We start from the raw sequence: 25,204 nt of genomic DNA, 5'->3' as shown, positions 1-25,204 counted from the left end.
CTGGCCCAGATCCTGCGAGTGCTCCTGGGCGACAGGGTTTTTGAATCTGTGACTCTGCTGATGGCTTTTTTAATTTTCTCCTTGGTTTTATCTCCTGACATCCCCCCACAGCCCTGCAGGTATTCTTGAGATTAAGAAAAATCACACCATTGAAAAAGCAAACAACAAAAGCATTTGCTGAGCAGCAGGACTCCTTTAAATGCATTTATCAGTAAGGATGAAGGGTCTGTACGTACTTGGATCTTTCCTGAAGAGAGTGTTCATGACTGTAGCGTGCAGCTTCACCCTGTCCCATTCTTTGAGCATCAGGCCAGAGGCCACAAACCGCTCCACCAGCTGATCAGCGATCACCTGCAATCTGGGAGGACAAAAAGAGAAAGAACAGAGCCACGTAAACTAAGGAGAAACCCCTGCATCACCAGCTTTTGGCTTTTCAGCCGGGAGGGCAACAAGTGAGAAATGAAGTCTCTGCACGCACACAGGAAAGGGAGCTGGTCCCTGATGGAAAGCGAGCAGAGACATCAAGATTCAGTTCCAATGCAAAAAGTTCTGGCTGTCTCGCAAAGCTTCCTCCGTGATCGCTTCTGCTGCAGATATTCCAGGAAGAAGGGCAGATTTAGCACAGCAGAGAGCTCGTTCACAGTGACAGATGTTACTGGGAGCTGAAGGATGCATCTCTCTCCTGCCAGGAAACACAATGTGACTCTCCCTGCAAACGCTGCAATCTGCAGACCCGCAGGGGCTTAGGCACCTTGTGTCCCAGAGGATCTGCTCAGGGACTGCTGGAGCCTGGACCTTCTGTGCCCCAAATAAGCAAACCAGTCGCTGGACTTAATTTCTGGGAGAGCCCAGAACGTGGTGACAGAGGGCACAAACCCAGACAGCACATCCTGGTGAACACTCCAGCTTTGGAGCTACTGAGCAAGCAGAACCAAAAGACTTATTCCCACCTTTGTGTCTGCCTTGCTCAGGGATGAAAGTGGCCATGGCTGCTGGGATCTGTGGGCAGACCTGTCCTGGGATAGGCGGCAGGAGCAGGATCAGAGCAACACATATCCTGTGCCTAAAGAGCTGAAGGAAATTCCAGGCTGCTGCCATCCCCAAAAGATTTCCACAGTGCCTGAGCCTTACCAAAAGCAGCGAGGATGTGACAGAGCAAGAGCTTCCTATCCCCAAAAACAAGGCCAGAGGGTACTAAGCCCATGCAGAAGGATCTGGGCCTCTCTCAGCACGTCCCAGGGATTAGAGAGCTTTCTGCTCCGTGAGGTCCCACCACTTTGGTGCCTCAGCTGCAGCAGAGCATGGCTGCTCTGAGGCTGGTCCCCAGAGCCCGGGGCTGCCACGCTCCAGGTGCCAGCTCCTACCCCACCACTGGCTTTGGACTGCCCCTCATGGGCTACAAGCCCCCATGTGACTATTCCAAGACTCTCAAACTACCAATTGTCATGGCTTTCTACATTTCCTGGCTTTACTTCAGTGATTTTTAAAATTAGCAATGACAAAGATTAAATGAATATCATTACAGACAATACTAAAACAAATTAACAGAGAATAGCTCAAGTGAAAATGGTGCTTTATTACGTTATAAAGTTAATCAAGGAAATAAAACAAATTAGAATGAATTATAATGGAAATTATTTGCCATGTGGGAGGCATCAGAGCATGATCCCTCTTTCAGTCTGAGCCATTATATGTGCAGAAGGGCTTGCCAACCCCTAATTCTGTCTGCAGTTACGCAAGCTAAGTCAGGATAAATCAAATCTCCTGCTTTACAGCTTAAGCTGATCAAGATGATCCAAAGATCAGGAAGGAACTCCACCCCTCAGCCATGCCAGCAACTACACAGAGCTAACAGGACATCTTGCATGAGACAGGAAGGCACACACCTCTCTCCAACACAGGCTGCAGCAGTCTGATCCAGCACAGAAAGCCACGTGGTCGCTGCTCTCCTCTAGTATTGGCCTTGCAGCTCAGAAACTGCTTTCTACCCATTTCCCTGAGCAAGGCACAGCAGGTTTCAGCAGGCAAGAAGTGCAAGGAGCTGCTCAGCAATGGTTTGTCTTGCAGGCCAGAAAACAAAGCAGAGTTTTCTGGAGAGATCACCATTTGTTCCCTCTTTACTGTTGGTCCAACACGGTGTCTGCTGGAATCTCAATGGAAGCAAAAACTGCTCTCAATCAACATAAAAATACCTGCTTTCACCTCTGCAAAGCTAAATGGTTTTCTGGATGCTTGCTAACAGTTAAGGAACTATATTAGGGGGGAAGTGCCAGATGAATTAATTTGCCCGTGAGGGCAGAACCAGCCTGGGCCAAGGATTAAAACTTCAATTCCTTGGCCCTCTCTGAGCCCACTGCTATGCAAAAAGCAAAACAAATACTGTGGAAGAGAAGCCTGGCAGCCTCCAAGTGCCACAAGAAGCACAAGGTCTGAGTTTGGTCAAAACCTCAGCTAACAGCTCTCTGTGAAGAACAGATGAGACACCGGCCCTTTCCCGGAGTGGTGGTGTGGGGGGCTGTTTTCAGTTTGAAGGCAAGGTGGATTTGAAGCCCTTACTTCTCTCCCCTGCCCAAAGCAGCTCTGCCACCCCTGATGCACATCAGCACTTTTTCTAGCATTATGGCTAAGTGGGTTCTCAGCAGAAGGGATCCAGCTGGCACCTGAACAGACCACAGTGCTAGTACCAACAATCCAAGCTGTCCTCAGAGGCAGGCAGACATCACTGGCAGTTCAGGCCCTACTTATGCTCCACAGGATACTCTCCCTGCTCCTCAGGCCGCAGACCTGTTTCCAGAGGCAAGCAGGCTCAGAGAACCCCAGAGCTCAGTGACTCAGGAGAACAGGTCCATACCTCAGCTCTCAGAGCTGGTATTTTAGATGCTCTCCACAACAAACCCACTGAAGGGCATTTGGGTCACCCAGTGTCTGCTTTCTTCTCATCTTTCCGAGTGCTTCTGCCTTCTGTCTCCCTGTGCTCTGTCTCCTGGCTGATCTCTAGCTTGCCCTGGTTCTCCACCCGCCTCGCCTGTTTTATCTCACCTCTTTCAGGGTAGGACAGACTTCAAAGTGGAAGAGCCAAGAAAAGGAAACGATTTCAATTCCTACTGCCTCCCAGCAATTCTTACATTTTTCATTTTCCCACCCATTTCCTTATCCCACTTCCGATCTCTTATTTCAACACAGCCTCCACAGTGTGGTTTTAAGCAGGTGGCCCTTCTGTCTCCTCAGCCCTTGAGGAAAGGAGATGCCAGAACATGTCCCTTCTTCCCTGAGCCAGTCCCTGCTCACTGCCTCCCTCCTCCAGCTGCACTGCTCCACACTCCCCTGTTAGCTCCTGCTGTCCTCTGGCAATGGGAACGGACAACAAAAGGGCAGTGCTGTCAGGAGAAGAGAAGGCTGAGGCTCAGAGAGAGGAGGCTGAAGCTCTTTTGGCTACTCCCCTTCCCTCTTTGTTAATCACAGAATCCTAGAATGGTTTGGGTTGGGAGGGCCATTCAGGATCAGGGACACCTTCCACTAGACCAGGTTGTTCCAAGCCTCATCTGTGTTTCCTCGGTCTTCCAGAAAGCACCAAAAGAAAAGGTGGTGCTGCCACGTGTGATGTACCTGCCAAAAACGAGGTGGAGGAAGGTTGTCCAGACACTGCCACATCCTGGGCAGTGCTTGTAGAGCCAAAGCCATAAGCCCCAGTGGTAAACAGCACAAACACTGACACTGACACCAACCAGGCTTCAAGATTTCACAGCACCAGCTCAGACATTTCACACCCAACACCCTTTCCAGGCTGCTACAGACACAGCAACCAACTCTGTAATCAAGCCATGCTCTTCTGAGAACCTTCTGGGGTAACTGGGTTTTAAGAATAATTAAGTGCTGAAGAATAGGCCAGGCTGTCCAGATTAATCTGGATTGCAGGGTGGGAACTAGACAGCAGAGGCCAAGTCGTCCTGCCTTCTAAGTCATCTCAGGAGTATCTCCTTGGCCATCTTATCCCCGTGTGAGCTGTGACTCCATTATTCAACCTGACAGGCCACTGCAGGAACAAATGACACCTTTCAGCTGCACCACCAGTGACTGATTCAAAGAGCAAACACATCACTGCCTTAACCGGTTTGGGAAGCGAGGATGACTTCATCTTCCTGACTGCTGGCCCGAGGGCTGCCAGCAGGGCCCACCAGCCCCAGAGGGTTTCCCTGGCACACCGAGGGGGAATGAGGGAAAGGGGCCTGGGGAACTCACCTGTCTGAGCCGTCCTTCATGCGGACTTTGGCGTAAAGGACGTCGGTCATGGCAGGGTCGTCGTTCATGTACTCCACTCCCGCCACCTCCACGGTCAGGGGCTTGCCTCCAGTGATTTGGCTAAAACCCAAGAAACCCCTCACGTTAAAAAGCAAAATGACACACCTGCTTTTGAAATGCAACCCACAGCGCTCCTCATGCACACGCCAAATATTTGGGTTTGCTAAGGGAATGATGTAAAATACTTTTTTTTGGCCGCAGTTAGACACCAATTTGAGGTTATTACACAGACCACTGAGGAGTTCTTCACTTTTCCAAATCTTTCAGGTTGTCTTCACTGAAAAAAAAAAAATCAAACACAAAAAGGTTCCCTACGTCCTAAAGCTCAAAAGGCTATTGTTCCTATTGTCTTACCATCTCAAGAAGTAAAATAGTTTAAATTCATCTGTTCAGTGTTTCTGACACATATTAAGTCGACCTGTCAGTGTTCACAGGCCACCTCAACCTCCGTGGTCATCTCAGAAAACCCACCAGCAGTAAACAGCACAAGTTCTCATTCCAGAGAGGCTCCTGCCTTCCCTGTGAAAAGAGCAACCGTGACAGAGTCTCCAGCTTGCTGATTTTCGCTGGGAAAGCTGCTTGGTACAGAGCACAGTTCTAAGCACACTGCAACACCCCCCAGTAAGCTGAGCTGGTTTAAAGTCAGCTCCAGCTCCTCTTGCAGGAAGGCGACACTGCAAACGCGTGCAGGATGTAATGTGCACTCCCACACCTGCAAACACACTGGGAAGTGGATCTGCTTCCCAACACGCCGCCTCCTCGCCTTTCCCACCAGAGCAGTGCTCCCTGTGAGTAAGTGATGCCTTGTTTAACACCGAGGCCTGCTGGAAAGCACAGGGAGTGTCTGGGCAGGCAGATGTAACAAACACGAGTTAACAAGGTGAGCGCGACTTTGCTCTGACCTTGCTCGGCTCTGGCTTGCCCGTGCGACCGCCTTTGAGGTTCTCAGCTAAGATTCCCAAGTGGAATAATGATTTCCCTTCCCAGTAAGGTTACTGGGAGGAGAACAGCACAAATGTACTATTATGCACATCACACCCACAGCACTAAAGGTTATGTATTTTAAAAAAAAAGGGTCAAAAAGGTCACATCTACCTTCACAGGGCACTGCCTACACTTAGAAAAGGAAATGAAGGCTAATGAAGGTTTATGTGGCTAATTTTGCAAGTATATTTATTTGGGTGTGGCAGAGGGAAATAACCTAAAGGTTACATTCAAGTGTTGATTCCCCCTCCACTAAAGAAAATGGGGAGCAAAGATTTTCTCCACCTCAGTTCAAAGCACTTATGAGGAAGCTGGCACTTTCAAAACATTGCAGGCAGAGCCTCCCCCTGGAAACAGACTCGCATTTCTGTTCAACAGCTGAACAACTGGAGCTGTCATTTTAAAGGCAGAGGTATGAATTTTGGCATTAATTCCCACAGATATCACCTGGCACAGCGTGGCCAATTCTTGCACGGAGGCAACAAATAAATGAATCCGAAGGATCCATGCTCTGTGTGCAAAGGCTTGGCAGAAATAGATAAATAAACCCCTCCCTCAGGCCATCTCCAATTTCTAAGCTGAGCAGAGATAAGCTAATTACGGTGTCGTTGGACCACATTTGCAGCTAGAGCCCCAACATCTGCAGCTCGGCGTTAACAGGCAGCGAGGCAGCCGCGGTCCCGGAGCGGAGCTGTCAGGCTGATTGCTCACATGGCTCGGGCTGCCTTCCCAGCACACGGCTCCCACGGCAAGGAATGCGTGTCAAGGACACCTCAGCATCTGCTCCGTGCCAGAGCCCGCTGCAGGACACGTGCACAGGTGAGGGAGCTCGGCCCTCCCCCTGCAGCAGGGACGGGGCAGCAGCACAAACCTCGCACAAAAAAATACCCGGGGGCGCACGTGGGAAACAGAAATGAGCAGAGCAGGTTTTCAGGGAGTGCTGAGGGGCTGGGCTGAGCTGCAAGATGCTCTTAGGCTCTTTGTGGCTGCTTGGTGATTTCTACTGCTCCCATTTGAAAGGTTTCAGCCTTTTCCTAAATTTCTAGTGTTGAGAGAGACTATTGAGCTGCTTTTCTCATCACAGTCCCTGTCAAAGACAGCGTGCTGCTTTCCCCCCACCCGACCCTTGGTGATGACATCCCTTTTCCATCACTTACTCCACAAAGTCCTCTTTGCATTGCTGTAGGAGGTCACACGCTTTCTGGATCTCTTGTTCATTCAGGAGTACCAGCGTCCCAAGAGTCAGGTGAAGCTTTGCAGGGTTCTGGAATAGGCTGCTGCTGACCCCGTGATCCTACAAATCAGTCAGTCCATCATATATAGGTGTCTTACCTCATCCACACACCCACCCCACTCCATCAGAGGGATAAATACCACAGAGAACAGGCACTGAGCCCCTGACATCGGTACTTTTATCTCTAGTTGGGTCAGTAATGATTCCAAGTTGAGAAACAAAATTTCCCAGGCTTTGTGAGGAATCGAGCTCAGCCTGGCAGGAGAGGCACAGTCCCACAGCTCCCTGCCTGCCTTTCCTGCTGAACAGCAGCCTGGAAGCACATTCCAACAGGTTGCAATTTGGGACCCAGGACCAGCAGCACTCACAGGGTTTGGGGACGAGACTTCCACAGATGTTGAAGCGGCAGCTGCCACCAGCAATGAACTCAACACAAGCCAGCACAGATTTAATACCTAAGTCCATTTCTTGTGCAGTAATGCTGGAACCAGCTGTAGTGACAAGCTCTAAATGGTCTCTAAATCCTGTCTAAACACAGGTTACATCTCACAACACAAGCACAGCTAATACCAGCTCTGATAATTACGTTTTTCTTCTTCCCATGTGCCCTATAGTTTGCCAAGATGAATTAAGTTTAAATTCCCTTTATAAGAAGAGCTGCGTGTTGTTGCTGGGGAAGAACTGTTCCCAGGTGGAGCAGTGGTTACATTCAGCTTTAAGAAACACGCTCTTTTGTTCTAGGATACTTTTAAAAATACCTCGAGGATGGTTAACACACCCATATTAAAAAAATTATTTCCACTTTGTGGCCATTTCCCATCAGCGCATTAAATAACCTCCAATTTTAACTCCAGAAGAAGCCAACCTGCCAGACCATAGAAACTTTTCTCCATCTGAAAAGAGTCCACTGACTGAGAATGACAGCTTTGAAGCTTCTAGCTGTGCTCCAGACTTTGAAATAAAACCTTTCAGATGTTTAAACACTGCAGTATCTCAGCCCATCAAGAGTTCAATGCCCCACATCTCACTCAGCATTTTTCATGCCTAATGACCACATCCAGACCCTTCTTTACAGCAGAGCTTATGGGCTGGACTAGGGACAAGCCAGGCTGCAACACAGAGGCCAGGGGCTTGCTCCAGCAGTCACAGACTGGCAAAAAACAGGGATGGTCCCATCTCACTTCTCCCCGCCTTCCCTCCCTGCAGTAAAAACCTTGCAGCTTCCTTTAATTCATCCTGCTGTTAACATGCATGACAGAACATGCTTTCTCTCTGTCAGCCTTTTTTCCCCAATGAGATTCATAGCCAGAGAATATTTGGCCCATCACAAAACACAGAAAGTGGGAGAAGGTTTGATTTATCCTCACCACGGACAACCAGCCGGTGTCACTCCCACAGTGCACACAGATCAGGTACAGCAGCAAAGCAGTTTGCAGGTCAGAAAGCCAAAGCCTCATTTTCTGCCACAGCACGATTTGTGCTGTAAACACCAACCTGCCCCAAAAGCAGCCTTTTCCCCTGAGCTTTGCAAGCCCTGAGTGTGGGCTGAGAGCTGGTGAAGCGATGGCACGTCACCTCCCTGAGCCACACTACCACTGCCAGGGGGCTCAGCAGGGAGGGGCAGTGCACAGAGAGCAGGACAAGACCTAGATAATCTTCCTATTTTACTCCCTAGTATTTCAGACAGCTCCTCAAAACCCTGCTTACACTCCCTACTCTTTCACAGGCCAGCAGATCCCACTTCTCCCACACGTAAACGAGATGCTGCGTCAGAGGGAGCTCTCCCTGGAACAGCCAACGTTCCCACGGGTGTCTTGGCAGCCCTTCATGGCTGGATACTGCTTGCTGGGATGCAAAAAGGCTGGAACCCACTTATTCTAGTCCCAGATTATGATATGCCATCAGCGACCACTATGTTGCCTCACAGGAAGCCCTAAAAATGTCTCTAAAAATTTACTGTTCAAACTTGGGTTCTCTGAGGCAGGAAGAATAATCCCTTTATGCACCATCCCTACGTGATGACTGCCCATTTTAGCTCACATCTCTCCCTGACACTGCCCTGTCACGGTCAAAAAAAATCCCAACTCATTTACACTCAGACTGAAAAAAATCGTCATTTTCCCTCCCTCCTGCTAATTAAGACTTGGCCCTTTGCTCTCCTCCTTTAGAAGAAGGAGAAAGGGTTTTATCTGGAGTCTTCACCTCTCCTTGGAAAAGTTGTTCTTTCAAATTTCTGACCCTTCAGTAGGGAAACCACAGACCACAGGACACTTTGGGCCTTCTACAAGATGAGGCAAAGGATCAACTCCTTAGCTCTTCCTCCCTGGCTGCATCCCCTCTACTGACTTAAAAGCTTCACATGTTCGCAGACAGGTTTATGTTTTGGGTTTTTTTTCCCCTAATAACAGGATACTGCATGCCAGCTATATGCCCTCTGCCACCCTGATCCACAAACAAAGGAGTGAGCCAGGAAAACAGCATTTCCTCAGGATTGACTGAAGATCTGCAGGCTCCAAAACCCCTCCCATTCTCTGTCCCTTCCACTCTGAGATACAATATCTCATTAGCAATGTTTGATATTTACAGGTTGCCATATATTACAGCAATCATGTTGCTTTTCCCTGCTACATCTGCAGCCTGTTCAGCCTGCAAAAACTGCATTTGCACAGCTCTCAAAGACCCAACTGTGATTTTTCACAGCAATATTACTGCAAAGTCTCTTCCCTTTTCCACCTGCATGCTCAGACAGACATTTCAGTTTTTCTCACCCTGACACCTACATGACTGTGTGAGGAGACTTCCAAGGTCATCCAGTCATCTGGACCTCCCACTGCACCACATCAGTCAGGAGCCTGTCCAGGTGAGCCACCTCCCCGTGTTTATATTAAATTAACCTCCAGAGAGCCTCCCCTTAGCTCTGCTCAGGACTGGCAGCCTGACTGTACAGCATGGACAACACCTGAAGTGTGCTGTATTTCAACACAAGGTTTATCTTCTAAAAGGTTTTAAAGACACACACACACACAAAAAAACTTAGAAAGCACATACACACCAACATAATGCCATAAAATATAAATGAATGGTTGTCATGGTAACTGCTTCAGAGAGAAATAGAGTCCCTCACAAATGCTCAATGGTCAGAAGAAATCCTCACACACACACACACACACACACACACACACTCTCCTGGTCCTTACCCTTCCTTACTGTTATTACCTTTCATTCAAAGGCTGCAGTTTACCCAATTCTGCAATGTTTGGCACCAGGAAGAGAAACGCCCCGCTCCTGTCACTGAAACCCATTCAGATTTCCCCAAGTATCCTGAGCAATCCCGTTGCTTTGGACAAACCTATAAGCTCTCTTATTGCTCTGGGAGGCACAGTTTTGAATGACTGTTTTGTGTTAGTGATGTGCTCTCCAGCAGACCCTGCTGTGAGATGAAGTGGTATTAGAGTGGCATTACTGGCTGGAGGAGTGATTGAGAGATGGATGGGGCTGCAACACACTCCTCCAGCTAACAGGCAGCAATAAATACAGCCAGAAACCCTTTTGCTAACACCAGGAGAGGGAAGGGCAGAGAAATAAAGCACTATATATTCCTAGGCTACACGTATGCAACCCCCCAAGTACCTGTTACTGACTGAATCCTGCATTTCAAACCAAAACCAGGAACTCCAGAGCTGATTTCAGGCCCTTATGGGACTGACAGCGGTCCAGGCACAGAACAAAAACTGTAGGAAAGACAGAAGGTCAGGCAAGAGGAGATAAAATGAACATGACCAGCCTGGTCTCAGCACTTCTCTGACCAAGGTTGGCTTGCTGCAGCTTTCTGGGACAAGGAGCACGTGAAGGTTTGCAGATGTTCCCAGGCAGCTCCTTCTGAATGTGACAACACCGAGGAAAGCACAAAGATAAATTTGTGAACATGTTTCTAAGGGGATGGCAGACCTCCCAGTCTCCCCAGGCATGCAAACTGGCACTTAAGAGTGAGAAAGAGAGGAACAATGTGACAGAGACAAGATCAGGAGGGGTTTGGAGAGCAAGTGAGATCACCAGCCAAGGCTGGGCCAAGGGAGGGCTGCAGAGCTGCACCCCAAGCAGGAGGCAGCACAGAGGAGCTCCCTGCAGGGAGAAGGGCTGGCCCTGGGACTAGAAACCAACAGAGGGAGCCAGGCCACCACTGACACCAGTGTGAGGTCCGGCACTCTGCCCAGCCAACACCTCCTCAGGCTAATGTTTCCATCCCCCTGCCTGCAGGGCTCCCTCCGAGTCAATGTGAGCTTTAACAGAGGTAGTGCCACGGGCCAGTGGGGAGAGATGACCCTCCTGGCCCGAGGAAAGGGTTCTCATGGCATCACACTGGCTAATCCCGGGATCTGCTGGCCAGTTTCAGTTGTATTTAACATCAGGTGGAAATCCCAGTGATAGAAAGCTCCTAAAATGTCATGGAAATATGCAGCTGGGAGGAGAAGAAGGGCTTGAATCTGGACTGCCAGGCAAGACAAGACTGGAGAGCCAGCTCAGGTCAGCTCTTGGAGATGAGACAACTGACATGCAAGTGACCACAAGAACTTGAGCAAGAACTCCCCAAATATCAGATAATTCACTCCCACGGCACGAAGACATAGGAAATTAAACTTCTGGAGCTGTGCTATCTGCACGATTGTGTTCTCCCCTCTGCAAGGCACGAGCAGGAGTGAGGGTCACGAAGGTAAGATTATCAGCCCACAGAGCCCCTCAGTGTGTGTGCAGTGAACCTGCAGCAGCCACAAAGAGAACTCTTCTCTCCTGCCCAGAGATGTCCTCCAGCACACTCAGAGGACACAGCAGTTTAATAACACCATTCCCTCTCCTTGGCCCAGCCCACTGACACACCACTCTTGTCAAACTAGATGCACACTAAAATAAACCAGGGAATACTGAGCCTTTCTTCCATTCCATTCCTCATTTCCCTGTGCCTAACTATTTCCTGCTGCTCCCAACGCAAGATCTGAAGGCAAGTAGGAGGGACTGTCAGCACAAAGTCTCCTGGGGAAGAAGGGAAGTGATGAGATTTGCAGGATGCCATGTGCTACCAAGTCATTTCTCACTCAGCTCTGGCAATGACACCCATCTTCCTTCACTGTCAGGAGCCAAAGGAAAAGTGAAACAGAAGCAGCAGCAAACTCGTTAATTCCTATCTGGTTTCATGGTTATGTAGGAATCATATAAAATGTAGAAAGGTCCACTACATTATTTAGTGGCTTTCCTATTAAAAATAAAAAAACCCAACCCTTTTCTGAATCTTAGATATCCTCCCATCTAGGAAAACCTCCAAGGAGAACAAAATACTGTAACTAACAATTTACTAAGTAAGTCATTCCACCTTTCAGAAGATTTCAGAAAAGCACTCAACAAATTCACAGCAGACCCACCAACTTAAGTAACAGGCCTGTTAAAAATGCATTCCTAGGAAACAGAACAGAATAAGGCCTTCAAGGTAAACACAAAGAGCTCTCTCGACAAATGAAAAACAGCACTCTGCACTTTAATTCCCATGTGGATCCTTACTTGTGAGCATTTCTCCAACACTTCCTCCTTGAACTGCAGGAACTTCTCCTGGATGGCAGGCTGGTTGAGAGCAAAGGACAGGAAGTGTGTGAAGGGCTGCTTCTTACGGAAGCTGTCCAGGAGCACATCGATGCGCGTCCGGGCGGAGACGACTCCGCTCCGCTGCTGCCCGGTGATCACTGCAGGGAAACAAAGCAACACCCGGTGATCACTGCAGGGAAACAAAGCAACACCCGGTGATCACTGCAGGGAAACAAAGCAACACCCGGTGATCACTGCAGGGAAACAAAGCAACACCCCTCTGCCTCCCGGGAACCTAAACAAGGAGTCATTAAATGGATCGTGGCATTACACAAATACTTGTCTGTGCACTTTAAAATCAGCAATATTAGAGGATTTTGTGAACATTTCACCCAGGAGACGCCGGGGGGAATTAGAAAAACCTGCATGCCAGCACCTCTCTGCTGTTAGTCCCAGGCTCCTGAGGAAGCAGTAGGAATCAAAATCCCCAACCATGCACTGAGAAATCCTGCCAGACTCCCCGCTTGACTTAAAATGCCTGACACGGCCGTGTTTTCCTCTGCAAAGACAGGATGATTCCATCAAAAGTATCCCTCTGCTCTCAAGAAAGTCAGCTCTGAGTGCCTAAAAAACAATAACTGAGAGTCCATCAATTCAGCAGCCCTTCAGATTTCTAGAGCACTATTTCAAGTTTTCATAAAGGCAGTCAGAGTGAAGAAGCAAAGAAAATCTATCAAGGATCAAGATGGCCTGTTATTGTTTGTTCATGCACTTCAAGGCACCAAACAGAGAACACTTGAGCTTGAAAGGAAAGAACCACAAGGAGCAAAATTTTCTTGGCTTCCTATTATTACGTGATTTTAATATCTCTCAGCCTTTTTAATAGTCCTTCACAGTCCTCAGGAAGAAGTCAAGATTCACTTCTCGAGAAGTACCACCACGTTCCTGTGCAGCATCACAGTGGGATCCCCCCAGCACTTCCCCCTCACAGCTCTGTCACAAACAGAACTGCACACCATGCCAACAATCCCTGGAGCACACCCTAAGGAGCCCTCCAAATATCCACTCTGGCAGGTCCTGCACAGGTCAGCCCTGATGAGCAATGTCTCCTTTCTTTTCAAGCCCCTGGAAGTGATGAGAAGGAACATATGGTACCAGAAAGGCTGCTCTCACTGTCGGGATCGAGTGACAGCACCGGAACGGCAGCAATGTCATCTAAACACTTCTCATATTAAAGCACATGCTGTTGTTTATTTTGTGCAGAAACACACAGGGTTCCTTTCTCTGGATGTTTAATTCAGTTCCTTCTTAACGGAAAAGGTACTGTTTTAAAAGCAAAACCAAAAAGGGCCGAAGTTCCCAAGCCTGTCATTCAAGGCCCAGAACAGTGAAACTGTTTGTTGAATTAAAATAGGCTTTTTTTTCCAAAAAACCTTGCACTGCTTTGTAAGGATTTATAGACAGAAAAAATAACATCAGAAGAAAAGTGAAGTGATTTTCCCAGGGCCATAAAATGAGTCAGTGCTGTGTCAGAAACAGGAATTAAAGGGAAAACACCTCCTGTTCCCCTTCCCAGCTTAAACTGTGTTTTTGCAAGAGCCAGTGAAAGCACATCCGTTTTGTGCATGTTCAACTCACCAATTTCTCCTTCCACTCCAGGCTTGGGGATGCTGATGGAGGTTCGAGTCTCTGTTTCCAGCCTCTTCTTGGTTTCCCCTTTCTTCCCAATGATATACCTGGAGGCACAAAGTGCAAGAGCTTCACTCACAAAGTGTTGCTGGGCCACTCTCCACCAAGTGTGTCCGGGCAGGAGATGGCCCAGGCTCTGAGCTGGCCCCAGGCACCTGGGACCCCCAGACTCTGTCCTTCTGTGCTGGAGGGATGCACACACACAGCACACAGATGGTGCAGGACCCCATCCAGGCAGGGAGGTGATTCCCAGGATTCCACACGTGTGCAGCCTGGGACCATGGGACGATGTTGAGCTGTGGCTCACAACTGGCTTAAGTTAAAATGAGTCAGGTGGTCCATGACAGCTCTGCCCAGCACATCCTGCCACAGCCTATTTGTCAGCTGGGTTATCCTTTTTTCCCATTATCCCAGCTGAGGAAAAACTAAGGGCTTTTTTTCTGCTTTTTGCTTTGCTCAAGGTAGTCATTTGCCAGCATACAAATACAACACGGACCACTTTTCCTTCTCTACATTTCAGCAAAACTCTTAAACTAATAAAACTGTCAGAAATAACTAGACAGAGCTTTGAACACCACAGGCTTCCCAGTAGACGCTGGACTGGAGTCAATAGCCAATTCCAGTGGTGTGTGCTTGCTCTGAAAGCTTTCACAAACTTCCCCCTGCCGGGCTGCTCGCCCCACTTCTTCCTCCCCTTCCTTCTCCCACCCTCCCTGATGCTTTTATGTTCAAGGGAAGAGATGCTCAAACGCTCTCCTGCCAGCCAGCAAGCACCACCTGCTGTCCCTGCCAGGGGGATGGCAGGGAGTCGAGCGAGGCACCACCACACTGGGAAGGCAGTGCCAATTTTCCAAATCCACAGCACGGAACACATTTTGGAGATCCGGCGTTCACCCCGACCTCAAAAAGAAAACAAATATTCTGTGCTCAACTGCTTCCTCAGCTGGCAGCAACTCAAACAAACCCCACAGGCACACAGGCTCACTTGTAGAAGGGGCTGGGAACCTCCACCCGGCTCTGGAAGCCTCGCTCAGTCTCCTCCACCACAAAGGCGTCGCAGGGATCATCGTCCGCGCAGTCACCGGGGCCTACCAGGGAAACCACAACCTCTGAAAAGTTTGGCAGCACTTTATGTAGGACAGCAGCCTCCTCCCAGCCTTCTCCCAAGGTTAAATGAAGGAAGAAACGGGCTCCTCTCCGCTGAGGATAACTGCTTTTTATTTATCACCTTGCCACCGGCTCCGGAAAACATAATGACTGCTTCTAAATCGGGCGGGCTGGGAGGCGCAGGAAAGAGGCAGTTACAGCCCAGGTTTGCTCTCAGCTGGAATTTCTGCAATTCCCACACAGTGGGAACGGACTCTTCTCCCGGCAGGGTAGAAGCCACCAGCTTATTCGGAACTTTAAAGCCACAGAAGAATACAAATAAAAGGTGAGGGTAGTTTTGGCCCAAGGGTTCCGTGAAAGCAGACTAGAAATCCTCAGAGAAATAGAAATTCTCTGAGGGGAATGAAAGAGAATGTCAAAGCTTTGTTCAATCCTCTGAAAGGCAAGGTGAGGGCAGAAAAAGGACACAACAGCCACAGCCCTTCCCGTCTGAGAAACAACACTGGAGCTTTTCTGTGCCCACAACAACTCACACACAGCTACAACAAACACAAAGGCAGAAAGGTAAAATGCATCACAGCAGGAAGAATTTCCCCCCCAAAATAGGTGAAAAGCTGCATTGTAGGAGGCCAGTTTTTAAAGGCACAAACACTGCAAGGACAGAGGGTCTTTAGCAGCTTCCTCTGCTGCCATATCTCCAAATAATCACACTCCAGAAAAGAAAAGGCACTTCAGGAACCTGGGAAAAACAGATGTACAGAGCTAATTTGTTTTTCCCCTTTCCTGGAGATCTTTCACACCCAGCAAGCAAACTGACCCTCTGCAGTACAGCAGCCAAACCTACTTGGGGGTGGGGAAACTGGGATGACTCCCACTCTTCAGGCAGCAGGATCATCAGGGATCAAACAGAAGTTTTCTCCCTCTTAACACTTGACTCCACCACAGGGGCAGGTCTTTGTGCTCACAAAGACACCAGAGATGACACTCAGAGCTCCCTGGGTCCCCAGGGTTGATGTTTTCACCTCTGGAGCATCACTCCTCACCTGCACAGAAATCCTCCTCCTCCTCCCGCGGGAAGGGCTGCTCTTGGATGAGATTCTTCCGGTACACTCGCCCCCCAATCCTCACCAGGGTGGGCCTCAGCACATCCATCCTGCTCCTCCTCCTGCTGCGAAAACAAAGACAGCTTTGCAGCTCAGGCCAAGGGAAGGTAAATTCCACCCAGTTCCACCCTCCTGCCATGGGCAGGGACACCTCCCACTAGCCCAGGTTGCTCCAAGCCCTGTCCAACCTGGCCTTGGACACTCCCAGGGATCCAGGGGCAGCCACAGCTTCTCTGGGCAACCTGGGCCAGGGCCTCCCCACCCTCACAGGGAAGGATTTCTTCCCAATAAACAATTTAAATCGCCCCTCCTTGAGTTTAAAGCTCCTCTGTGTATGCACAAGAGACTTCAGAAAGGCAAAACCTCCTCAAACCTTACAACACTCAATCAAAGAGTAATTTTATGGGAACTTCAAGCACATTCTTTGTCAGCTTGGAAAGCACAATCAGGTACAATTTAAGCAAAATTTAAGCAATATAAGATATGTAATTCTGCCTAAAACTCACTCCAACTTCAGTCCATGCTACATTTCAGTTTCTTTGGGCTTTAGCTGACACTGAGTTACAGTTTTTACAGCACAGAACATTTAATGGTGCAAAAGCAAACAACTGGCAGTGACCTATCTTAATCTTCACTTAAAATTCTATGTTTACTGAAATGGTTAATTTAATATTAATGAAATTAATAATATAATTAATATTCATTAAATGCAATTAAATAAATGTAATTTTTTAAATTAACGTCTCAGTTTGCCTTGGTTTAAAAACAGAAATCTCTGTTACTTAGAAAACAAAGTCTCCACCAAAAAATTCACCTCTGTGAATTTTTACAGAACATTTACCTGTCCACTGCAACACAACAGGAAAAAATTAAGAGCGTGCCTTTGAAGGTGCATTTATTCTAAACTAGATTTATTATACAGGGACATCAGGTTCAGAAGGTTAATGTTTTTCCCCTCAGTTCAAGCCCTACCTTCTGAAATGACTCACAACCACCCAGAACTTACACTGAAAATAAAAAACTCCCGTAGCTCAAGGGAAGAAGTGCAGAGGTGAACTGCACACAGAATAAGCCATGAAAAAGAATCGCAGTGCCGCTGGGTTTGGTTTGGGGTTTTTTTGGTTCACGGTTTTAAACACACGTCGGCGTCAATTTCTTGACACGAGGCTTCTGAAAGCCGAGCAGCGATGGGGGGTTTGGGGGGCAGCTTTGGCGCAGGATAAGGCTCCTGAGGGCAAGTTTAGGGGCAGGATTAGGCTCCCAAGTGTACGATCAGGGACAGAAACTGGCTCCTGAAGGCACGATCCAGAGGGGCTACGGGCAGCTCCGCCACGGCCCGCACCGCGCAAACCCCCGGGGCGCCGAGAGCAGAGAAGCTCTACGCCCGAACCCCTGCGGGAAGGCGGCGGGAGCAGCAGGATTACCCCTAAGCCGCCGCCGCCGCCATTTTGTCGCCCCCGCTCCCCTCCCTCCCTCCCTTCCCGCGCCCCGGCGGAAGTGGCGCGCGCCCGCCCCATCATGCACCGCGAGCGCGGCCACGCGCGCCGCCCGCGCCCAGCCGCCGCCCGGGCGCCCAGGTAACGGAGAGAGGGCCCGGGAGGGCACCGGGAGCGGCGGGAAGGGGGCGGACCGGGAGACGGAGGGCGCTAGGGCGAACGGGAGGAAGCAGGGAGGGCAGAGGCGGCGGCGGCGCGGGCGGGGACTCCGCACTCACCGGGAAGCGGCGCGGAGGGGCCGGGGGGGGCGGGAAGGGGGCGTGGCCTACGAGGGAGCCGGTGTGCTTTGGGGGCGTGGTCTGAAGGGGGCGTGGTCTGTGGCGAGGCGGCCCCGCCTCCCGCAAAGATGGCGGCGCGTCAGGCGCCTGAGGGCGCAGGTTCGCGTACACGCCTCGGCATCGCCCCGACCTGTTGCCTCCTCTCCCCTGTGTTCGTTTAAAATAAAACCCCCTGCAGCTACACCTATAGGCATCTGTCGGATCTGCGAGCCCCCCCGGTCGCCGTGGTTTCAGCGCAAACCGTCATCTCGCCGCCCTCGCGAGCGGGGAGCCGAGGAAGGTGTTGCTGGACGGGGCGTAGCCGTGACAAAAGTTTATTTCATCCAGGCGTTTTCTTTCACCGCCCCTAAGCCCCCAGCCTCCTGTGAGCTGCTGTGTTCTGTGTGACACGCAGTGAATGAAGCAGCCCTGAGCGCCCTGGAGAGAGCGTGTACAAGGAGTGCCAGGACACAGGGAATGGCTGCACACTGATGGAGGGCAGGCTTAGACTGCGGCTTTGGGATAAACTCTTCCCTGGGAGGGTGGGGAGGCCCTGGCACAGGTTGCCCAGAGAAGCTGTGGCTGCCCCTGGATTCCTGGAAGTGTCCAAGGCCACGTTGGATGGGGCTTGGAGCAACCTGGGCTAGTGGGAGGTGCCCATGGTTGGAACTGGATGGCCTTTAAGGTCCCTTCCAACCCCATACTATTCCAGGATTCCATGATTAACTGTGACAGAACACAAGTCCTAGTTGTGACAGCCTCTTAAAACCCCATTTTCTCCACAAAATCCTTGCGTGCTTTCCAAAGGCACTGGCTGTGTACCCTCCAGTGCCTGCAGAAATGTACTAAATAAGATAACAGAAATGAATTAAATGGGCATGATAATGGGGAGGTCCTTATAAGTGTTTGGGGGAGCAGCAAGTGCTGTCACTCATAAGTGCCAAGTGACACCTATTATACTATCAGAGAGGTACATGGTGAGTTTTAAGAACTCTGTCATGACAAACATACACCCAGTACCTCTTAAATTGAAACAAGGATGAGAGAAAGGTGTGCAAGAGGCGACTGGCCTTGTGCTGCACAGGCAATTGGATCTTCAGCCATTGCCAGTTTAGGTCAAATACAGTTTTTAAAGGCAAAAGCACATCTGGAATGATGCAGAAAGCAGCTGCTGCAAGTTAAGCACAGTGTGGCTTCGTGCAGGATGCAGCCCTGGAACTGGCAGTCCTGCAGCCTTCCAGGTTTTATGAGGCAGCAGGACTTTTTCTGTGGTTGTGCTCCTGGAAACAAGGAAAAAAAAAAAGGAAAAAAAAAAGCCTTTTTATGACCCTGGGGAGTAGGACAAGGGCCAGGGCAGCTAAAGGCCAGTGAATTCAGGTTATTTTCGTGCATCATCTGGATGATCATCTGGACGAGTTCCCAGGGTCCCTTGTCTGAGGGGTCGGAGCGGGGGTTACCCACAGTTTTGGGGTCTCTCTGTGCCCGTCCCCACAGGCAGTGGGGTGCATGCAGCTCTCCCACCCACACAGGGCAGCCTTGAAGCTCTGAGGCAGCGGAGGCGGCATCTTCCTGCCCCTCACCACCCTCATCCGACCTCAGAGCCGCTGGCTCTGCGCCCTGGGAAACTCCGGGACGCCGCGTCTCTAACTCGGCTCTGCTGCCTCTTTGTTCTTCCAGGCTGGGTCGGGGTGAGATGGCAGCCTCCTCCTCCTCCTCTTCGGCTGGCGGGGTCAGCGGCAGCTCCGTGACAGGGTCGGGGTTCAGCGTTTCGGACCTGGCACCGCCCCGGAAAGCCCTCTTCACTTACCCCAAAGGAGCTGGGGAGATGCTGGAAGGTGATTGCTCCTGCCCTTCTCCTCCTCCAACTTGTTGAGCTTGGCACCCTGCTGCCTTTTTGGACTTCAGCTGGCAAAAGCTGAAGGGAGAAAGGAAGCACCAGGGTCCCGAGCAGCCCCGCCTTTCCCACCAGTTGTTCGTGAGGAAATGATTTTTCTGGCAGTCACCTGGTTTTTAGCTCCATGACAACACTTCAGACAGGAGGGGATCTACTGAAAGGGAACATGACGGTGTTAATTGCTCATTGTTAGCTAATCCTTTGATGTCAGGCAGGGATTACTGGGAGGATAGCTGAGGCAGGAGTATTTTTCTTGGTTTGGGTTGGATTTGACTGGGCTAGTACAGGAGGCAGCTTGTATCCCTGCCAGCTTGTGTCTGGGTGCTTGAGCCCTTCCCTCCGTCGGGATTGTGGAAGGAGGAGCTGGGCATGCCACAGCTGCTCTGGGTGAGGGAGGAAGGGCAGGTTCTCCAGATGACAGGGTTAAACCAGGGTCTGTCTGTCTGTCTGTTCCCCTTGAACTTCCCATGTCACCATGGAGCACTTGTCTGTGTGAACCTGAAATCCAGTGGGATGGCTGGGACTGAGCCCGGGGTGTCCCTGTGGCAGTGCAGGGCAGCTGGGAGCTGATGGCTGTGCCATTGAAGGGCTGTTTTTATTACACATTAGAGCCCATATGCCAGGCTATTGAAGTAATTATGACTAAAGGCTTGCTCATAGAACTTAACGAGCCCTCAAAACAAATTAAAGTAATGAAGCACTTCATGTTACCAAATAGACAGGCAGCTGTTCCTCCCGAGAGCCACTCGGCAGGACAGACAGGGAGTCAGAGGAGAGAACAGAACTGTCAGGCTGGAAAAAGCCTCCAACATCATGGAGTTCAACTTGTGCCTGATCACCACCTTACAACTAGACTGGAGCACTGAGTGCCATGTCCAGTCATTCCTTGGACACCTCCAGGGCTGGAGACTCCACCACCCCCCTGGGCAGCCCCTGCCAAGGCCTGACCACCCTTTCCAGCAAGGAATTCCTCCTGATGTCCAACCTGAGCCTCCCCTGGCACAGCCTGAGGCCGTTCCCTCTCCTCCTGTCCCTTGTTCCCTGGGAGCAGAGCCCGACCCCCCCCGGCTCCCCCCTCCTGTCAGGGACTTGCAGAGCCAGAAGGTCCCCCCTGAGCCTCCTTTTCTCCAGGCTGAGCCCTCCCAGCTCCCTCAGCCCCTCCTGCTGCTCCAGCCCCTTCCCCAGCTCCGTTCCCTTCCCTGCACACGCTCCAGCCCCTCCGGGTCTCTCCTGTTGAGGGCCCAGAGCTGGGCCCAGCCCTCGAGGGACCTCAGCTGTGCCCAGCACAGGGGAACAATCCCTGCCCTGGTCCTGCTCCCTGAAAAGGGAAGGATATGTTTGAGGCAGCACCAACACAGCATTTCAGCTCTTGCAAGAAGTGCTCTGAGCACAGCAAATCTCCAGCTCTTCCCTGTGGTTCAGCTTTGGATTAGATTTTTCCAGAGTTTTGCTCTACCCTTAGTCTTTGAAATTGCTTCTCTCCATGTCATTATGGCACAGGGCTTTTAATTGATTGTGCTTTGGGCTGACCTCTTTACCAGGAACACAGCAGTTCATCTGCTCTGGGTGGCAGCAACAACCAAACACTGTCCCTGTTTCAGGAAGCTTTAGGTTTGCTTTTTAATTTCTGACCCAAAAGGTGATACACCCATTCTTTCGTCAGGCAGGTCCAGTGGGGGAGCTGCATACCAGTTTCCTCTTCAAAAATCCCCACTGACTGACTGATTTCTGTTGTTACTTTAACTATCTCACTTGTTTTTAAATAGACCTTTAGGTATTTTGGGTTTTTTTAGAAGGAAGCAGTATAAACTGTGTCAGTACTTGGCACACAATTAGCTGTGTTTTTCCAGATTGCTTTATTTCTGAGTCACTTGTGTGATAAATTACTGACTTGGATGGCAAGATACACATTATTTGAAATTCTTTATGCAGGGTTATGGTCTGAGCCTGTGAGAGATCCTAAAGCATTCTAAGGACACAAGCGTCTGAGCCCTGAGGGAATCCAAGACTGCCATGACATTACCTGGCTTCTCCTTAGCTTACCTTCTATTTAAAAGTGGACTAAAATTGCTTGTCAGAGGGGATGTAGCAGAATTCCAGCCGGGATGTCCCCCAGGTGGCACCAAGAACCAGGCAGAGCCCTGTGCAGGGTCTCAGGGGCTGGCGAGGCAGGGGGGAAACCCACACCTCCAACGTGAGAATAGAAGGTCGGCAGCACTCAGTGAACGCCGCTCAGCCTTAACTCTGGGGTTCAGCCACCTCTTCTTCCTGCTTACAGATGGCTCCGAGAGATTCCTCTGCGAGTCTGTCTTCAGCTTCCAGGTGGCGTCGACACTGAAGCAGGTGAAGCACGGTAAGCACCGTCTGCTGCGGCGGGAAGGGGGCAGGGGAGAAGCCTGACCTGCTCTCGGGTGCCAACCACAAAAAAGCGCCACGAACGCTAAGTCAGGCCACCCCCCGAGTCCTTTTGCAAGCCCTGTGCAAAGCGCCGGGAGCCCACGGAGCCTGGGTGGGAACAGGCCACAGAGCCTGGGTGGGAACAGGCCACAGAGCCTGGGTGGGAACAGGCCGTGCCTCCCAAGGCTTGTTTGTCCGTGGCTGCGCTGCCTGCGCCGAGGTGAGGCCGGAGGAGGAGGTTATGGGCAGGAAACGCCCACGCTCTGATCTCCCAGCCCGGCACTGACTGTCTCTCTGGCCTGGGGCAAAGAGACGCTCCATTCCACCTTTGTTTCTCAGCTGAGCCCTCGTGGCACCGGCAGGGTCAAGCGAGGTTCCCAGAGGTGCTCAGGAGGTGCCTGGCGTGGCGTGGCGTGGTGTGACAGGGCTGACTCCACTCCCTGCCTCCCCAGGGAAGAGCCTTACGTCTTCTTTGAACCTCTGTTTCCCTCCTGGGCCCTTCGCCCTGTAACCAAAGGATGGGCTTGACTGCACCCAGCTTCGGTTCTCAGAGCAGAGCTCAGCACCAGATCCTGCCTGCTGCTGCAGGGTCACATCCTTTCTGTCCCCACCTCTTGTCAGCTCAAATGGTACTTCCACCTGTTGTCTCAGACTGTGGAGGTTTCCTGTCCTCCTCCGGCTGTCAGGAGGTGGTCTGAGGGCGTGCAGCAGCTTGCAAGGCCGTGATCCTCTCTTTATGAACCAAAAAGCCAAGCTGAACTTCTGAGCCCTCGTTTCCACAGCTCTGTTGTGGCTGTAGCTACTGGGGGCTGCTGCACAGCCTGGCACCCCGACAAAGGCCAGACTTGGAAACTGGTTTGCAGAGCACCTCCCTGTTTTCTCTTTGTGAGAAAGGTGTAGGGCTTAAAGGAAAAGATCAAGGTCATCATTTTTTGGCTTGTTTGTTTGACAGTTCCCAAAAGCACTCTGTTGCAGGAGGTGGAGTGAGAAGAGTCCCTCTCCAAAGCACCCAGTGCTGCAGTCAGCATAAATCATGCACAGTTTATGTTACACCTCTCTCTAGTCCTGGGCCGTCTCTCCAAGAGGCTGCAGTGAGTTTACAGCACCCTGTTACACTTCCAGCAGAGCCAGGAGAAGAGATAATTCCCGTCTCTGCACCACTGCAGATAACTTAGCTGAAAATGGAGCCCATGTACCCAGCACACAAATCAGTTATAGATAAACCTAAGAGGAACGTGTTGTCTTGGGGATCCCCAGGGACAGACCTTCATCTCATTAGCAGGCTCTGATTGCAGAGCCTTTCTGCCACACTCATCCAGGTCCTCCTCCAAGGACCTTCATTAAAGCCAGGAGTTCTTCGTGCTGCACCCAGCTCTCCCGTGGGCTGACCAAGCCCTCTGAACTTCTCTGTTCTTCTGCACTATAAATATTTATGCTAAAGAAATGAGCTCCATCCTGTTTTCACCCCTGTACACTAATGGGCCTTGTGTTTCCCTGTTAGGACTTGAATGTACACGGCACGGGCAGGGATGGGTAAATACACACCGGGGCAGAAAAGCCTGTCCCTGCTTTCTCCTCGCCGTTTGCACAGGGTGGGTTTGGATTCAAAGGGCCTTGGTGGGTTTTATTCCACCCTGCTCCCCACTGACAGCTGGGAATTTGCATCTAATTGAAAGGTGTAATTGCGCTGCCATTGCAAACCACAGTTACCTTTGAACTCGCAGATCAACAAGTGGCAAGGATGGAAAAACTAGCTGGTCTGGTGGAGGAGCTGGAGGCAGATGAGTGGCGGTACAAGCCAATAGAGCAGCTCCTGGGATTCACTCCTTCCTCGGGCTGAGCGTGTCTGGATCGCTGCTGTCAGGGAGCAGAAGAAAAGCATTCCCTGGCCTGGCTTCCAAACCCCCCGTTCATCAGATGCTGACAGCTGCTTCGGCACGGCGGGGCTTCGCGTCTTGCTGGGAGCGGGGATCCCCCGTAAAGCTGCCAATAAACAGAAATGACTGGATTCTGTAAGTCCTCACTCTGACAGGCTGGCAGGGCTCAGTCTCTGTAACTTAGAAGGCAGGATCAGCTGTGCAGCTCTCGGAGAGTCACTGTATTATTGACAGAGGAGGGCACACTGACAGTGTGGCCGCGGGGAGGGCGACCCAGTAACTCGGCCTGGCCCTGCGCTGGCGCGCGGCCGAAGCACTGGGTGACTGGGGAAACCCCTGTCTGTGCTCTGCAGCAAATGACACCCTGCCAAAAACACTCCTCAGCCCCAGCCCTTGTTCTGGGGGGAGGACATGGCAGGAACTGTCCCAGGTCGGGTGAGGGGCCAGGCGGTGCCTTGGAAGCTGTTCCCTCTCCATCACCATTTCTCTAGTAGCGCTGTAAGGAAGGACACTGCTCTTTCTTTAATACTCTGAAACTTTTTCCTCTTCGTTTGTATTAAATTTCTCTGTGACAATAAAATAATTCTCTCTTCAAAACAGTTTATCTGATGGGGGAGGGTCTGATGAGGGAAACAGTCAGCTGTTCAGGAGGTAGGCGAGGTTTAGTGAAGCTCGGAGGCAGCTCGGCTGTCGTGATGGTCAAGTGAAGTTCAGTTTGAGAGGAACTCACGCTCAAAAGTGGATTGATTTAAATCAGATTTTAATCTTGGTTTAGCTCTGCCAGCGGCAGAAACCCCTTATTTAAATCCATCCATTTTAATCATCTTGTTTTTCGGTTGTACTTCACTTCTGTTCCTGGAGGGAACTGAATTTCCATGTTCTGGCATAACCATTTCAACATGATTTTCCATGGATGAGAGCCTTCACCCCACGGCTCTGCTGGCCAGCAGGGGGTAGGAGCAGCACCGTATGCAAGCAATTATATGATTTACTGCTCCAGATGCCTAAGTCTTCCATTTTCAACATCTTATTTACTAGATGATTGTATTTTTTACTCACTATTTCAGTCCAGCCACATCTGGATTGAAACAGATTAATTGGAAACTCTCCCCATTTTAGCTGGATCACCAGCAGTGAGCCAAAGCTAAGGGGGGAAAGTACACAGCCACCTTCTGTGTTTGTTGCTGTTAATAAATCAGTTCCAGTATCAGAGATTTGGGTGATCCAGAGCCCCACACTGCTGGTGAAGCCCGAACTCCAGCTCCGTGGAAATTCACGGCGAGGTTCCTGGAGCGG

At 50.6% G+C, this 25,204-nt stretch overlaps 2 protein-coding genes across 9 annotated transcripts in view; one reads left to right on the top strand and one right to left on the bottom strand.

The window, feature by feature from the left end:
- Positions 1–17,961, bottom strand: part of ASCC1 (activating signal cointegrator 1 complex subunit 1) — a 34,302-nt gene extending 16,341 nt beyond the window's left edge. For 5 of the 8 annotated variants that reach the window (XM_051799720.1, XM_051799723.1, XM_051799716.1 and 2 more), the window contains exons 1-8: positions 16,994–17,375; positions 15,928–16,052; positions 14,763–14,865; positions 13,727–13,824; positions 12,068–12,246; positions 6,441–6,577; positions 4,240–4,359; positions 237–358 (exon numbers count right to left, since the gene is read on the bottom strand). In XM_051799720.1, coding sequence (XP_051655680.1) covers positions 237–358; positions 4,240–4,359; positions 6,441–6,577; positions 12,068–12,246; positions 13,727–13,824; positions 14,763–14,865; positions 15,928–16,036 — 868 coding nt within the window. In that variant the 5' untranslated portion in view covers positions 16,037–16,052; positions 16,994–17,375. Of the gene's footprint in view, positions 1–236; positions 359–4,239; positions 4,360–6,440; positions 6,578–12,067; positions 12,247–13,726; positions 13,825–14,762; positions 14,866–15,927; positions 16,053–16,993; positions 17,376–17,701 lie in introns of those variants that run through there. The other 3 variants (XM_051799717.1, XM_051799719.1, XM_051799718.1) reach the window with 3 other exon arrangements.
- Positions 17,481–24,505, top strand: ANAPC16 (anaphase promoting complex subunit 16). Its single transcript, XM_051799766.1, has 4 exons — positions 17,481–17,564; positions 19,418–19,575; positions 21,913–21,987; positions 23,756–24,505. Exons 1-4 carry the CDS (start codon positions 17,506–17,508, stop codon positions 23,869–23,871), a joined length of 408 nt encoding a protein of 135 aa, XP_051655726.1. The 5' UTR covers positions 17,481–17,505; the 3' UTR covers positions 23,872–24,505.
- Positions 24,506–25,204: the final 699 nt, after the last annotated feature.

This window comes from Manacus candei, unplaced genomic scaffold, assembly GCF_025592945.1.
Source record: "Manacus candei isolate 608988 ecotype Guabito, Panama unplaced genomic scaffold, ASM2559294v1 h1tg000050l, whole genome shotgun sequence".
Classification (NCBI taxonomy): Eukaryota; Metazoa; Chordata; class Aves; order Passeriformes; family Pipridae; genus Manacus; species Manacus candei.
The sequence above is the reverse complement of the archived record's forward strand: the minus strand, read 5'-3'. Positions and strand labels throughout refer to the sequence as shown.

Excerpts from the sequence above, each read along its gene's own strand:
- ANAPC16 (XM_051799766.1), top strand. The coding sequence starts at position 17,506 with ATGCACCGCGAGCGCGGCCACGCGCGCCGCCCGCGCCCAGCCGCCGCC. Across the intron at positions 17,565-19,417 it reads GCCGCCGCCCGGGCGCCCAG|GCTGGGTCGGGGTGAGATGG; the intron begins GTAACGGAGAGA and ends TTGTTCTTCCAG. Across the intron at positions 19,576-21,912 it reads AGCTGGGGAGATGCTGGAAG|ATGGCTCCGAGAGATTCCTC; the intron begins GTGATTGCTCCT and ends TCCTGCTTACAG.